This window comes from Sciurus carolinensis, chromosome 3, assembly GCF_902686445.1.
Source record: "Sciurus carolinensis chromosome 3, mSciCar1.2, whole genome shotgun sequence".
Classification (NCBI taxonomy): Eukaryota; Metazoa; Chordata; class Mammalia; order Rodentia; family Sciuridae; genus Sciurus; species Sciurus carolinensis.
In genome coordinates, this window is record NC_062215.1 from 43,078,339 (window position 1) to 43,093,485 (window position 15,147).

General features: G+C 37.4%; 1 protein-coding gene across 1 annotated transcript in view; it reads right to left on the bottom strand.

The window, feature by feature from the left end:
• The window catches only part of Ulk2 (unc-51 like autophagy activating kinase 2), an 81,655-nt gene extending 66,810 nt beyond the window's left edge, over positions 1-14,845 (bottom strand). Inside the window, 3 exon segments of the mRNA XM_047544397.1 lie at positions 11,556-11,597; positions 12,945-13,037; positions 14,239-14,845. Of these exon segments, the coding sequence (XP_047400353.1) occupies positions 11,556-11,597; positions 12,945-13,037; positions 14,239-14,328 (225 nt within the window). The 5' untranslated portion in view covers positions 14,329-14,845.
• Positions 14,846-15,147: the final 302 nt, after the last annotated feature.

Consider the following 15,147-nt stretch of genomic DNA (forward strand, 5'->3'; position numbering starts at 1 on the left):
GCCAGCCCACAATAAGTTAACTACAGAAATTAACAGAAGAATTTGAAAAGTTATTTAAAGCAATCCTACAAGGTAATTTTGTCTGCTGAACCTCATAATAAAAACTCTGGAAGCCGAGGTGTAGCTCAGTGCTACTGCATTTCATTCCCAGCACCTCCACCAAAAAAAAAAAAAAAAAACAGAAACAAAAACTAGATGTCCATTTGTAGGCCCTCTTTATTTCACTTTTATAATAATTCCTTTTTACTGATTTTACAAGAGTATCAATTCACCCAGATCAGAAATATAAACTGGTGCTTCATGACAGTTGCTCCTGCAACAAGGAGCAACACAAAGCTGACATGCAGTCACCACAGGGCCAGATGGTACAATTCAAGACTCAATTTTGTAAAAGTATGCCTATAAAAAACACAGGACTTAGGAATGATTCGCTAAACTTGTATCTCAAGAAGACTAAATAAAAAATCAAAATACATCCTGCCTAATTCTGTGATCCAAAAGGGTATGCAGAAGTTCACAAGAATGGAAATGCCATTTACTATCTGTTAAGGAAGACGGTGCCAGCTTCCATCACAGCAGAATCCCAGCCTGAAAAGCCTACAAAACTAGCTTGGCTTTCCTAACAGCAGGGCTCCACTGACAAATCAGGAAGGAGGCAGAGAACAGCCAGCACCCAATAGCCTACAAAATCAAGTCTGTAAGAAATAAATGATTCCTCACATCAGAAATGAAAATAAAATATATTTATAAGAGTTAAATCATCTTTACTGTGAACCAGATAGTTTTCATCACAAAACCTGATCAAATCCAATACAAATATCATGTAATCCTTAAAATAATGAGAAATCATTCAACATTGACAACTTTCAATAATATTTTCTTCTTCTCAAATATAAAGCACAATATTATCTCAAATCAGTGTTGCTTACTCATATAACAGCATCATATCCAACTATTGCAGAGAAAAGAGAGCTAGGAATTTTTAAGAGGAGGCTCAACAGCCATAAGGAACTTCTGCTCACTCAACAGAAGAGGTCAAATTCCCATTTTGGTATTCACAATTTAGGAAGTATACCTAATTATTTAGTTTTCTCCATTTATTCACTATCTAATAATAATAAATGAAATAGAAACAACCTGACCTCTCATGCACATCTTCCTTTGCCCATCTTCAAAATAGTGACGATCTCATTCTTTCTCTTGAATACCCCCTCCTTTCAGGCCCCCTTTACAAAATAGGGCACATTTTTTTTAAATGAAGTGCTTAAGTTCCATATTGGAACATGAGTCACTAAGAGACAGGAAAGAGTAAATAAAGAAAAAAGAAAATGTTCTTTTTCTTACAGAATCAGTCAAGTCACTTGTAGACAAAATGAAACACCTGGTATTGGGATGCCAAAGAACTTGGAAGAGAGGTACTTGTAGAATCAGAAAGACTGAGAAGTGAGCCAGAACACCAAGAGTTTGCCACAGCTACAAAGCTATACAATACACACAAATTCTCCCTTCCTGATAGCTAGAAATCCTTATCCTCTGCTTCTCTCCAGCACCTCCAACCACAAAACTGAAGTCATAGGAATTTCACTCCATCATTTCCCTACTCAAACTTCTTAATAACTAAGAATTAAAACCTAATTACTAAAAACAAAATATATTATTAACAAGTGTATGTCAATGTGAAAATGTATAACATAAATTGAAAAACAATTTGATAAAAAACACAAAAATGATAAGAAATAGAACATTTGAAAAAACTCACAGCTATTAAAGAAACTGAACTGTAATTTAAAATCTTTCTTCAAAGAAGTTCCCAAGATTCAATGTAATCTCAATCAAAATCCTAGGATGTTTTGTATCTACAGACACTAACAAGTTGATTCTAAAATTTATGTGAAAAAGGAAAATGTCAAAAAATAACCAAAGTAGTCTAAAAGAATAAAACAAAAATTGAAGAACTTATACTACTAGGTTTCCAAGCTTAACTACAGTGAGGAAAAAACAATGGTAAAAGTTTGGAGATAGAAAAGAGTCTAGGAATGGGCCCATACATACGTGGCTTCTCATTTGTGACAAAGGAGACACTACCAGATAAAAAGGAAAGGGGTATCTGGTTCAATAAAGAGTTATAGATCAAAAGGCTGCCCATTTGTAAATGTGACTAAATTCTGACCTCTACCTCATGCCACATATAAAAATCACTTCCTGGCAGACTGCAGAGCTAAATGTGAAAGGTAAAACAATAAAGACTGAGGAAAAAATAAAGGAGAATATCTTCATGACTCTAGGGTAGGGAGAAAGCCTTCTTAAATATGATACAAACAACTAAATACAAAAGGAAGAAACAATAATCAAGAATTTGTGTTCATTAAATAAACCACCAATAGATTAAAAAGTCAAGTTAGAGTGTGAAGAAGTAATTTCAAATACATAGTTCTGGTAAAAGACTCATGCCCACAATATATAAAGAAATAAAACTTTTTTTTTTTTTTTTTTTTTTTTTTGAGACAGGGTCTAAGTTGCTCAGGCTGGCCTTGAACTTGCAATCTTCTTATCTTAGTCTCCCAAGTCACTGTGTTATAGGTATCTGCCTCTATGTCTGGCTAAACTCCAACAAATCAATGATAAAAAGACATACCAGTGGAAAAACAGGCAAGATATTTCCATATTAATTTCAAAGGAATGTATTTATTTATTGGTACTAGGGAATTGAACCCAGGGGCACTTTACCACTGAGCTATATATCTACAAGTCCTTTTATATTTTTAAGATAGGACCTAAGTTGCTCAAGGCCTCACTAAATTTGTTGAGGCTGGCCTTGAACTTGTGATCCTCCTGCCTCAGTCTCCCAAACTGCTGAAATTATAGGTGTAAGCCACCACATCCACCATCAAAATCAGTAGTCAACATGAAAATGAAAGTGAAAAATCATAATTAATGTCTAAAATTGCCAGGTGTTGGCGAGGATGTAGAGCAATTGAACGGTCAAACACCTGCTAATAGGAGTACCAAGCAATTTACTGGCAATATCTACTAAAGCTGGGCCCTCCCATGGCCTATAATCCAGAAATTATTCTCCTAGAGACTGTCCCTAGCTAGACTCATTTCAACACACAAGAATGCAAAAGGGGGAACAAAAGAAGAAACAATAGCAACAAACTGTTTTCACTGCTCCTATGAACCCCTTAAGGAGTTCACTTAAGGAGGCACTGAGGTGGGAAGAAAGTAAAAATTCTATAAAATTAAGGAGGAGGCCTGGATTTGGAAAGAAATAAATTCAGGGTTAATTAAAAAAAAAAAAAAAAAAAAAATGTGTAACTGGGGCTGGAGCTCAGTGGTAGAGTGCTTGCCTAGACAGGCTCAGGGCCCTGGTTTCATCCCCAACATGGGAGAAAAAAAAAAGGTTGCATGCTTTCAAAGAATGTTGAGTGGATGTACACTTGCATACATGCATTAATAAAGGGAAAAAGAAAGCACAGCTCAATGGTGTACATTTGTAATCCCAGCTATTTAGGAGTCAAAACAGTAGAATTACAAGTTCAAAACCAGACTGAGCGACCCAACAAAACCCTGTATCAAAAACATGAATGTTTTCTGAGGAATCTCCATACGCTTTCCAAAGTGACTGCACCAATTTGCAACTCCACCAACAATGTGTGAGTGTACCTTTTTCCCCCCGATCCACGCCAACACTTATTAATTGCTTGTGTTCTTGATAATAGCCATTCTAATTGGAGTTAGATGAAATCTTAGGGTGGTTTTAATTTGCATTTCTCTAATTTGCATTACTAGAGATGATGAGCACTTTTTCATATATTTGTTGTTAACCTGTATATCTTCTTCTGTTAAGTGTCTGCCCAGTTCCTTAGCCCATTTATTGACTGGGTTCTTTCTATTTTTTGTGTAAAGTTTTTTAAGTTCTTTATAAATTTTGGAGATTAGTGCTCTGTCTGAAGTGTGTGTGGCAAAGATTTTCTCCCACTCTGTAGGCTCTCTTTTCACATTATTGACTGTTTCCTTTGCTGAGAAAAGACTTTTTAATGTGGATCTATCCCATTTATTGATTCTTGCTTTCATTTCTTGTGCTATGGGGGTCTTGTTAAGGAAGTCTGGTCCTAAGCCAACATGATGGAGATTCAGGTCTACTTTTTCTTCTATTTGGTGAAGGTCTAATTTCTAGATCTTTGACTCATTCTGAGTTGAGTTTTATACAGGTGAAAGATAGGGGTTTAATTTCATTTTACTACATAAGGATTTCCAATTTTGCCAGCACCATTTGTTGAGGAGGTTATCTTTTCTCCATTGTATGTTTTTGGCACCTTTGCCTAGTGTGAGAAACTTGGAATGGATCCACCAGTTGATCCAGCAATCCCACTTCTCAGTTTATACCCAAAGGACTTAAAATCAGCACACTACAGTGATACAGCCACATCAATGTTCATAGCCACTCAATTCACAATAGCTAGACTGTGGAACCAACCAAGATGCCCTTCAATTGATGAATGGATAAAGAAACTGTGGTATATATACTCAGTGGAATATTACTCAGCCATAAATAATAATAAAATTATGGCATTTGCTGGTAAATGCTAAGTGAAATATTCTGTTCTCCAACTATACCAGTAAGAACTATTCCACTTTTCAATTTTACCATTTGGATGGGTGAAAAGTGACATCTCACTGTAGCTTTAATTTACATTTCCCTGAGTCCTTGTTTGTGAGTATAAATAGATAAACCTATTATTCATTTTTATTTTTCTTATGATAAATAATTTAGGTCCTTTGCTTATTTTTCCTTTGGATTATCTTTATCAATTTGAGAGAATTTACATACACCTATAGATATCAGCCTGTGGTTGTCATGTTGTAAATATTTTCTCAAACCATTATTTGCCAATTATGCTTTTTTATATTTTACTGAGGCATAATTTATATACATTCACACAAATTTATTAAAGTGTAGAGTTCATCTACACCAAGAATACAAATAATTCAATCAACAAATGAGGTGGGAGGATCATGAGTTCAAAGCCAGTTTTAGATCTTAGCGAGGCCCTGGGCAACTCAGCAAGATCAACTCTACATAAAATATAAAAAAGGACTGGAATGTGGGTCAGTAGTTAAGCACCCTAGGTTCAATACCTGGTACAAAAAAAAAATTTTTTTGCAATCCTGCTCTAAATGTCTTCTATTGATTTAAAATGTCTTTTTAACCCTTGGAATATATATTGTCATCTAATTGTCATCTAAATGTCATCCTAAGTTTGTTATTATTTATGTTACATAGTTAAGCCTTTGATTCATTTGGAAATAATTTTGGAAAATGACAAGAATACAGTTCTGACTTTATTTTTTCTCATGTATCAGTTTTGTCAGCAATCAAAAGAACAGGTTAAGTGTAGTATTCCTAACTGACAATACTTGTCTCATGCTTAGAACGCTCAAGATTTATCTTCAAAAAACGGACATGACTTCACTCTTCTGCTTTTACAAAACTCTTCAATGGTCTTTGCAGTGTCCTTAGACTAAAGAGCACAACTGGTCCCTGCTATAGCCTCTCCAGCACCATTCAACACTACTCCCTCTCTCTCATTCCTGTAGTCTGGTCACACTGGCCTTCTCCCAGGTCCTCAAACTTAGTGATTTTTCTTGCCTGTGGCCTTTACAAAAGGTTTCACTCTCCCACAAGAAGTTCACTTGCTCCTCTTCCACTTCCACCGACCCCCAGCCTAGCCTTCTTCTTCCACACACCCATCAAGTCTGTTTTTTTTTTTTTGGGGGGGTGCTGGGGATCGAACCCAGGGCCTTGTGCTTACAAGGCAAGCACTCTACCGACTGAGCAGCAACTATTTCCTTATTATCACCTTCCCCTTATATAATATAAGCTACACAGACAAAAACCATTTCTGTTTTGTTGACCACTTCTGTATATCTCAATAACTGGCTCAGAAAATTAATCACAAAGAAATCAGTAACAAAAACACAACAGAAGCATCACGGAACAGCAATGGAAAAGTCAAAAAAAAAAAAAATAAGAAAGGCATCATGATCTGTATACTAAAAATTTATGAAATAAAAAGATAAAAAACTTAAAATATTTTCCTACTATAAAATTGTCCAAAAAAAAAAAAAAAGTCACTACTGGTCAAAATAAATTGGTTTAACCTTTTAGAAAGCAAAATGATACATATTTGACCAAGCCATTTTACTTTAAGGAACTTATTCTACAAGAACACTATAAAACTAATCAAAGACATGTACACAACTTTCTCTGCAGCACTGTATCCAAAAGGAAAAGAGTGAAACCAGAGGGCAATAATTGGGTTTTACATAAATTGTCATTTACTCCTACAGCATTAAAATTCTGAAAAGATATTCAAGATACATTAAGCTTAATAAAAGTTATATTTTGTACAAAATTATTAATAAATCTCTCATAATGAAAAGCATAAAAAGTATCAATGACAATGAATTAATATATTTAGAAAAACTTAAAATAAATATACCAAACTGGTTATCTCTGGGAATTTCTTTTCTAATTTGTCGTTCTGACAATGTTTGAGAATTGTAACTAAAAACATAAAATACTCTTGCAATCAAAGAAAATGTGTTTTAAGTGTCATCTAAACTGATTTTTATAATGTCAAAAGTTCTCAATTTGGGGGCTGGGTATCCAGTTCAGTGGTAAAGAAGCACTTAGCATATTTTGGTGCTTGTTCAAACCCAACACCAAAAAAAGAAAAGTTCTCTATTTTAAAAAATATATGGGAGAAAGCTATTTAGTTTGAATCTATCCCAGTTATTGATTCTTGCTTTTATTTCTTGTGCTATGGGAGTCCTGTTAAGAAAGTCTGATCCTAAGCCAACAAGTTGAAGATTTGGACCTACTTTTTCTTCTATAAGATGCAGGGTCTCTGGTCTGATTTCAAGGTCCTTGATCCATTGTGAATTGATTTTTGTGCAGGGTGAGAGATAGGGGTTTAGTTTCATTCTGTTGCATATGGATTTCCAGTTTTCTCAGCACCATTTGTTGAAGAGGCTATCTTTTCTCCATTGCATATTTTTGGCACCTTTGTCTAGTATGAGAAAATTGTATTTATTTGGGTTTGTGTCCATGTCCTCTATTCTGTACCATTGATCTACCTGTCTATTTTGGTGCCAATACCATGCTGTTTTTGTTACTATTGCTTTGTAGTATAGTTGAAGTTCTGGTATTGCGATACCCCATTTCATTCTTCCTGCTAAGGATTGCTTTAGCTATTCTGGGTTTCTTATTCTTCCAGATGAATTTCATAATTGCTTGCTCTATTTCTGTAAGGTACATCATTGGGATTTTAATTGGAATTGCAATGAATCTGTATAGCACTTTTGGTAGTATGGCCATTCTGACAATATTAATTCTTCCTATCCAAGAACATGGGAGATCTTTTCATCTTCTAAGGTCTTCCTTAATTTCTTTCTTCAATGTTTTGTAGTTTTCATTGTAGAGATCTTTTACCTCTTTGGCTTGATTGATTCCCAAGTTTTGGGTTTTTTTTTGAGGCTATTGCAAATGGGGTTGTTTTCCTCATTTCCCTTTCAGTTGTTTCGTCGCTTGCATATAAAAATGCTTTAGATTTTTGCATGTTGATTTTATAGCTTTCTCTCAGCAAAGGAAACTATCAGCAACGCGAAGAGAGAGCCTACAGAGTGGGAGAATATCTTTGCCACTCATACTTCAGATAGAGCACTAATTTCCAGAATATATAAAAAACTCAAAAAACTCTACACCAAGAATACAAATAACCCAATCAATAAATGGGCTAAGGATATGAACAGACACTTCACAGAAGATCTACAAGCAATCAACAAACATATGAAAAAATGGTCACCATCTTTAGTAATAAGAGAAATGCAAATCAAAACTATACTAAGATTCCATTTCACCCCAATTAGAATGGTGATTATCAAGAATACAAACAACAATAGGTGTTGGAGAGGATGTGGGGAAAAAGGTACATTCATACATTGCTGGTGGGGCTGCAAATTAGTGCAGCCACTCTGGAAAGCAGTGTGGAGATTCCTTAGAAAACTTGGAATGGACCTACCATTTGACCCAGCTATCCCACTCCTCGGCCTATACCCAAAGGACTTAAAATAAGCATACTATAGAGATACAGCCACATCAATGTTCATAGCTGCTCAATTCACAATAGCCAGACTGTGGAACCAACCTAGATGTCCTTCAATTGATGAATGGATAAAGAAACTGTGGTGTGTATGTATGTATATATATATATATATATATATATATATATATATACACACACACACATAAACATATACATATACATATATATACACACAATGGAATATTACTCAGTCATAAAGAATAATAAAATTATGGCATTTGCAGGCAAATGGATGAAATTGGAGAATATCATGCTAAGTGAGATAAGCCAATCTCAAAAAACCAAAAGGCGAATGATCTCACTGATAAGCAGATGATGACACATAATGAGGGGTGGGAGGGGGGCAAGAATGGAGGAAGGAGGGACTGTATAGAGGGAAAAGAGAGGTGAGAGGGGTGGGGAGGAGGGAAAAAAATAACGGAATGAATCAAACATCATTACTCTAGGTAAATGTATGAATGTGCAAATGGTGTGCTGTTACTCCATGTACAAACAGAAACAACATGTATCCCATTTGTTTACAATAAAAATAAATTAAAAAAAAATATATGGGGCTGGGGAGATAGTTCAGTTGGTAGAGTGCTTGCCTTGCAAGCACAAGGCCCTGGGTTCGATCGCCAGAACCACAAAAAAAAAAAAAAAAAAAAAAATTATATATATATATATGGGCTAGGCATGGTGGCACACACCTGTAATCCCAGTGACTCGGGAGGCTGAGGCAGGAGGATAATAGGTTCAAGGATGGCCTCAGCAATTTAGTGAAGCCCTAAGCAACTTAGCAAGATCCTGTTTCAAAATATAAAATCAGAAGAGCTGGGGTTGTGACTGAGTGATTAAGTGCTGGGTTCAATCCCAGGTACTATATATATATATATATATATATATATATATATATATATATATATACACACACACACACACACACACACTTTTATGAATCTATATATATTCATACAAACACATTTATTCATTTTATATATATTTATTTATATTTATGTAGCTCAGTGGTAAAGCGATTGCCTAGCATGAGTGAGGCCCTGGGTTCTAACATCAATATTTATAAATAAATTTTAAAAAAGCATAAACTTTAGACAGATCTCTAAAAATGATGGTCAGTAAAAATGATGTTCATTTCAAGATGATAAAAGTATTAGTTTCTAAACCTAGTGTACCCCTTGATAAACAATCAGAATTAAGGAAGCAAATCTAAAATACTAGCTCAAGAATGTTTACTTGATAGCCAAATGCTCAAGATGATATTTATTTGACTGATATTACTTAAGTTTATTTTTATATATTAGTTCCAGTAGCACACAATGTACAAAATAGTAAAACACTTTAAAGCAGTCACCTTGAAATTCCTATTTGAAAATTCAGAGTTTTTGACTGCATGTTTCCCTAATGTTATCTCATTCTACAACCAAAGCTGGTACTTAAAAACACTTTTCATTCTAATAGAAAAAAAAAATCTAAGCATACCCTACTATGAAAGCAAAACAGACTCAGCAATACTGGGGTTTTCTGTACCTCTCAAGAAAAGGGAAATTAAGAGTTAATATTATTTAACAATTTTTGTACTAGGCACTGGCTTGTACCATTTGGTGCCCTCTATCTATAGAGTCTAAGACAAACTACACAAACAGCTCTGAAAAGAATGAACATTTCATCTAGGATTGTGAGATGGATTTAGTTTTTAATTTAAAGGGCTTTCTTCCCCCTCCTTTCTATACTGCTTTGAATTTCCTGAATGAAGGAATAAATTACACCTATTTAAACAGGTAATAAAATACACCCACAGCACTCACATATTCTGTACATGGGAATTTAAATTGCAAATGTTTTGCAATTTATACAACCTATAATCAAAAACTTTAAACGTGTGCATGCTATTGATCTGGTACTTCCAGTTCTTGGTTTTTTGTTTTGTTTTGTTTTGGGTTTTTTGGTGCTGGGGATTGAACCCAGGGCCTTGTGCCATGAGAGGCAAGCACTCTACCAACTGAGCTATATCCTCAGTCCTCAATTTTTGAACTTAAAGAAATAAACACATGTTCAGAAGGTATACAAAATTAATATGGCATTTTCCTGTACTATCAAAAAAAAAAAAACCCATAACATGGGTTTAGTGTCTTTGTGGTATGATATGAGCATCAAAAATTAGTACAAGGGCTGGGGAGATAGCTCAGTTGGTAGAGTGCTTGCCTCGCAAGCACAAGGCCCTGAGTTCGACCCCCAGTACCACAAAAAAAAAAAAAAAAAAAAAAAAAATTAGTATAAGTTTTAGAAGTAAATCTAAAACAGTCCATTTTGTTTCACCCACTAAAATTAAGCACACCGAGAGCAAGGAATTTATTTTTAATTCCTAGCTTTCAGAGTAATGCTTGGCATATGTTAGTCACTCAAAAATTTGCAAAAATGAATGAATTTTAATAATGCAAATGAATACAGAAAAGTTTTTAACTAGAAATAAAAATAACATTACATAACATGTCCATTTGTTTTACTGGAATTCAACTGTGCAACCAAGCCAAACAAAAGAAATGTAAATCATGTATACTGGTCTGCCCTAGAGTAATTAGAGTGGAGAGAAAACCTGAATCTGCAGTTATCTACATAAGTCTGTCTCCATGGCTCTCACACAGTGAACACCATAGTAGCCAAGTATGATTTGAGTTTGTAAAAGAAAAAAATTTTTAAACATACTACAAACCAACTAATTCAACTGGTACACTACCCAGAACACAGTATTTTTCTCCAAGGCTGCCCTCTTAAAAAGATTTCCACAAACAATTCTGACTACAGAAAAATGTCACCTTAGCAGATGACTAGAGCCAAGCTTTCCCACCTCCAAATACAATGCAATTCTTTATGTCATGTTGACAAACATAGATATATCTGTGATAAACATGCACAGTGTTGTTTTTATTCATTTTACTTTCTAATATTTCTTTTATGATTTACAAATGTTGTTTTCCCCATAACTTAGTGAGACCCTATCTCGAAATAAAAAATTATAGGGATGTGGCTCACTGGTTCAGTGACCCTGGTTGGTTCAATACCTGATACCAAAAAAAAAAAAAAAAAAAAAGGAAAAGAAAAACACTCTAATTTTTAAATAGCCCACAATAGTCCTTTTCACATTTATCATGGAAATGCTAGATCAGTACTCCTTGACCTAAAACAATACTACCCTTAGAGTATATTATCAGTTGTAAAAAAATTTACTCACACAGCGCTTTATTTTAGCCTACTACTATATGCTATCTTAAATAATTTCCTAATAAACATGACACTCATACTGTATCTTTTCAAAAAGAATTAAGACAATTTTTATTAAAATTCACTTAAATGTATATAAAATAGAAAAAATAATCCAAAATAAGGTACCTGAACATCATAGAGTGCTACAATATTTTCGTGCTGAAGTTCCTGTTAAGGAAATTGAGAATTTTAAATATTAATATGTATCCTAGCAATATTAATATATTTCAGTATGTAAATACAAATTTAAGTACACACACGCACACACACACACACACACACATATATATATATACTAGTTCTAGCATATTACACCTTTATTAGTAGCCTAGAACAATTCAGTTTATTAGACTGAAAAGAAATATGCCTGACCAAACTTAACTTGGAATCTAAATATTTTCTTTACCATAATTTTTTAGATTCCTAATAAAGTGAGTACTCTTGTTTACAAAGTAAATGCTATTTAAGTAGGTCTGAAGACTTTCTAATCTAAATTTGATATAAATTTCTAATGGCAACAGATATAAAATTCCAAGGTGCTTTTAAAAAGCATATTATAAGCTTGCAAGAAAACAAAGTATAATTCTTAGCCCAAAGAACTATAACTCTTTCCAAAGAACTCTCAGCAGGATAATTATGAGGAAAGTTGGTAAGTGTTGGATAAAGGTTGCATGCTCATATTAGTTTGGGAAACACTGGGTTAAGTACACTGAAACTGGTAAGATTTTTCACTTTAAGGAGCCAAGTGTTTTGTGACTGTCCAAGTATTTAGTAAACAGGAATTTCCAAATTTATTTAACCATGGAACCCTTTCTTCCTCAAAGCCTCTCCCTTGGATAATATTGGCTGTATATCATCTAAAAAGACCACCTCTAAGGAAAATAACTTTCTTCAATTTATAAAGAAAAAAGATCCCAAGTGCCCCCCACTACTCCCCAAAATTTAATTTTATGCGTACGAGGTCAACAGAAGAGGAAAAAATGTAACAGCTGGGACTGCCTGGCTCTTTTCTCAAACAGTAACAGGATAACTGTGAAAAAGAGAAGAAATTATGAAAAGCTAAAATCGGTCTTCACAAAATCCCTGTAAGTTTGACCAAGAACCACAAACATCTATTCTTAAAAACAGCTTCAGAAACCAGGAGTGGTGGTGCACACCAGTAGTCCCAGTGGCTCTGGAGGCTGAAGCAGGAGGATTTCAAGCTCAAAACCAGCCTCAGTAATTTAGCCAGGTTCTAAGCAACTTAGCCAGACTCTGTCTCAAAAAAAAAAAAAAAAAAAAAAAATTAAAAGAACTGGGAATGTGACTTAGTGGTTAAATTCAATCCCTGGTTTAAAAAAAAAAAAAAGACTTCAGAGTACTCAATGTTTTAAAAAACTGATCATGCAAAAATGAGCAGAAGCTGAATTCTCAAACTTGGATCCAGTTACCAAAATGGCAAAGAATGTCATCACATATTCATTAAATTTAGAATAAGCTTTAACCTAGAATATAACACTGTGTAAAGTAACATACCTTTAAGATTTTAATTTCCTTCCCAAGCAGTATTTGTGATTTTGACAAGTTCTTTTTATTAATACTTTTAATAGCTACCTCCCAATCAGTTTTCTGAAAAGGAAAAACAGAGTCACTCCTGTAACGTTTCACATAGAACAACTCAACAGAAAAAATCTGTAAGCACCAAAGATCCTTTTAGCAAACAAATGTATGGCACTGGGGAAAATGAAAAAGAACCTCGATCTCAACAAGAACATGGTCTCATAAATTAGAGTTTAACAAACAACGCAGCTACTAAAAACAGTAACTATGAAGACCATAATAGGAACTAGCATCAAATGAAAAAAAGTTTTAAACCACCTAAGATTTGCGGAGAAATGTGTATATAAATTTGGAAGGTGATATGGTTAACTGAGAACAGTATTTGTGAGTTTGACTAGATTATACAGTGTTTAAATTTTTTTTTTCTTGAGTTTTTCGGTACTTTCAAAACAATGAAAAGACAGCTCACTTTTAACATGCCCCTTGGCAACTATCAGAACAGTCGAAGCTTTTATAATTTCCACTCCCAAAGTGCCTTCCCAAATTCTTTAGATTCTAAAACCTCATGTGACCCTACTTGCGAAACAGAAAAGGCTTAAAAAAAAAAAAAAAAAAAAAAAAAAAAAAACTTTTAAAGGCTTTAACATGCGTTCATGTTTATTTTTACTGTAAATGAAGCGTCCAACTATCTTCTACACTGGGAGCTCCTATAACCAGGAGGGAAAGAAGGTATAGGTGTACTCCTCGGTGTAGGGGAACAAATGCTGGGAAAAGCAACACTTCCCAGTTCCAGAAAGCCTCAGGCTAACGGGAAACCCGCCCATCTTCCGCTGGGTCTGCAATTAACCACAAAGGTAACTAGTTCCGGCAACCCAGGGCCGGAGGTGCGGGGAACCAAAGGTCCATGATTGAGCCTCCAGAGATGCAAGGGGCAGTGCAATCGTTGGGGTTAACTTCAGGTGGAAAGGCTTCCCTGGGTGGCATACGGGGTCGAATCCCTAAGCGCACTACTGACAAGGAGGGGACATCAATGAGCCGGCGCCCGTCGGTAGGTGGAGCGCTGCCTAGAGGCTCCGGCCTCAAAACAATCCTCGCACTACCAAAACAAACCCCGCGACACTGACAGCACGCACAATGGCAGGCCCCAGGCGGCAAGCCAAGGTAGGGAGACCCCCGCTCCCACGGCCTAGTCAAGTTTCAGGACCCCTTAGTCGGGCTGCGGCCCAGGGGTCCCGGCCTCGCCCTGGCCAGCTGGGCGGGCGGCGCTCACCTGGCGGTGCCGCCCCCGGAAGACCACGGCGAAGGCCCCGTGTCCCACGAGGTCCCTCTTGCTGTACTCGAAGTCGCCCACCACCTCCATGGCCGCGCCCCCGGGGCATACAGCGGGCGGGCAGGCGGCGCGGCGAACTGGGATCAGCACCGCGGGCCTGCGAACCCCGAGCGCGCCCGCGGGCTGCGGGACTGGGGCAGCCGCGGCCCCGGGCCCGGGCGGACACTCATGCCGTAAGGCCGGAGCGGAAATGGGGGAGGCCGCCGCGCGGAGCCGAGGTCAGCGAGGCCTGGCCCGGCCCCCGACGCTCCTCATGGCCCGGCCTGCCGCCGGCCGCGAGCTCTCTGGCGAAGCAGCCTCGGCAATGCCGGGCCAGGGGCGCCGTGGCCGTCACTGTGCGACCCCGAAGTCGCACACGCACCCGAAAGAGGTGCGGCACCCAGTCCTCCCCATCCCCAGCTCGTTCGGTCGCTTCGGCCCTCTCCGCCCGGGGCGCTGCTGCTGCTGTGGCAGCCGCCGCCCTAAAACCCGCACAGCCGCTGTCCTTTCGTGTCCCCGCCTCGCGGCAGCGCCCAACATACGCGAACGGGCACGCCGGCCGCTCCCGTGCCGACTGCCGGCCCTCCGCGACGTCAGCAGGTCTTGTAGGACGCAGCACGCATAGAGGCCCGCTACTTCCGCCGAGAAAAGGAGTTCGTGAGTCCGGGCGCGGCGCCTGCGGCCAAAGCAAATCCACTATCACTGAGGCAAGGAAGGTGCGGGCCCATGTAGCCAGAGAGAGTTACCCGCTGCAGGCTCCGTACTGGCGCTGGGAGTAGATTAGGGCCGGCCACACCCTGGCTTTGAGTCTCTCTGCCCGGAGGCGGGCTTCAGAAAAATCAGTCTTGAACTCCAACTGAAGGCGGGATG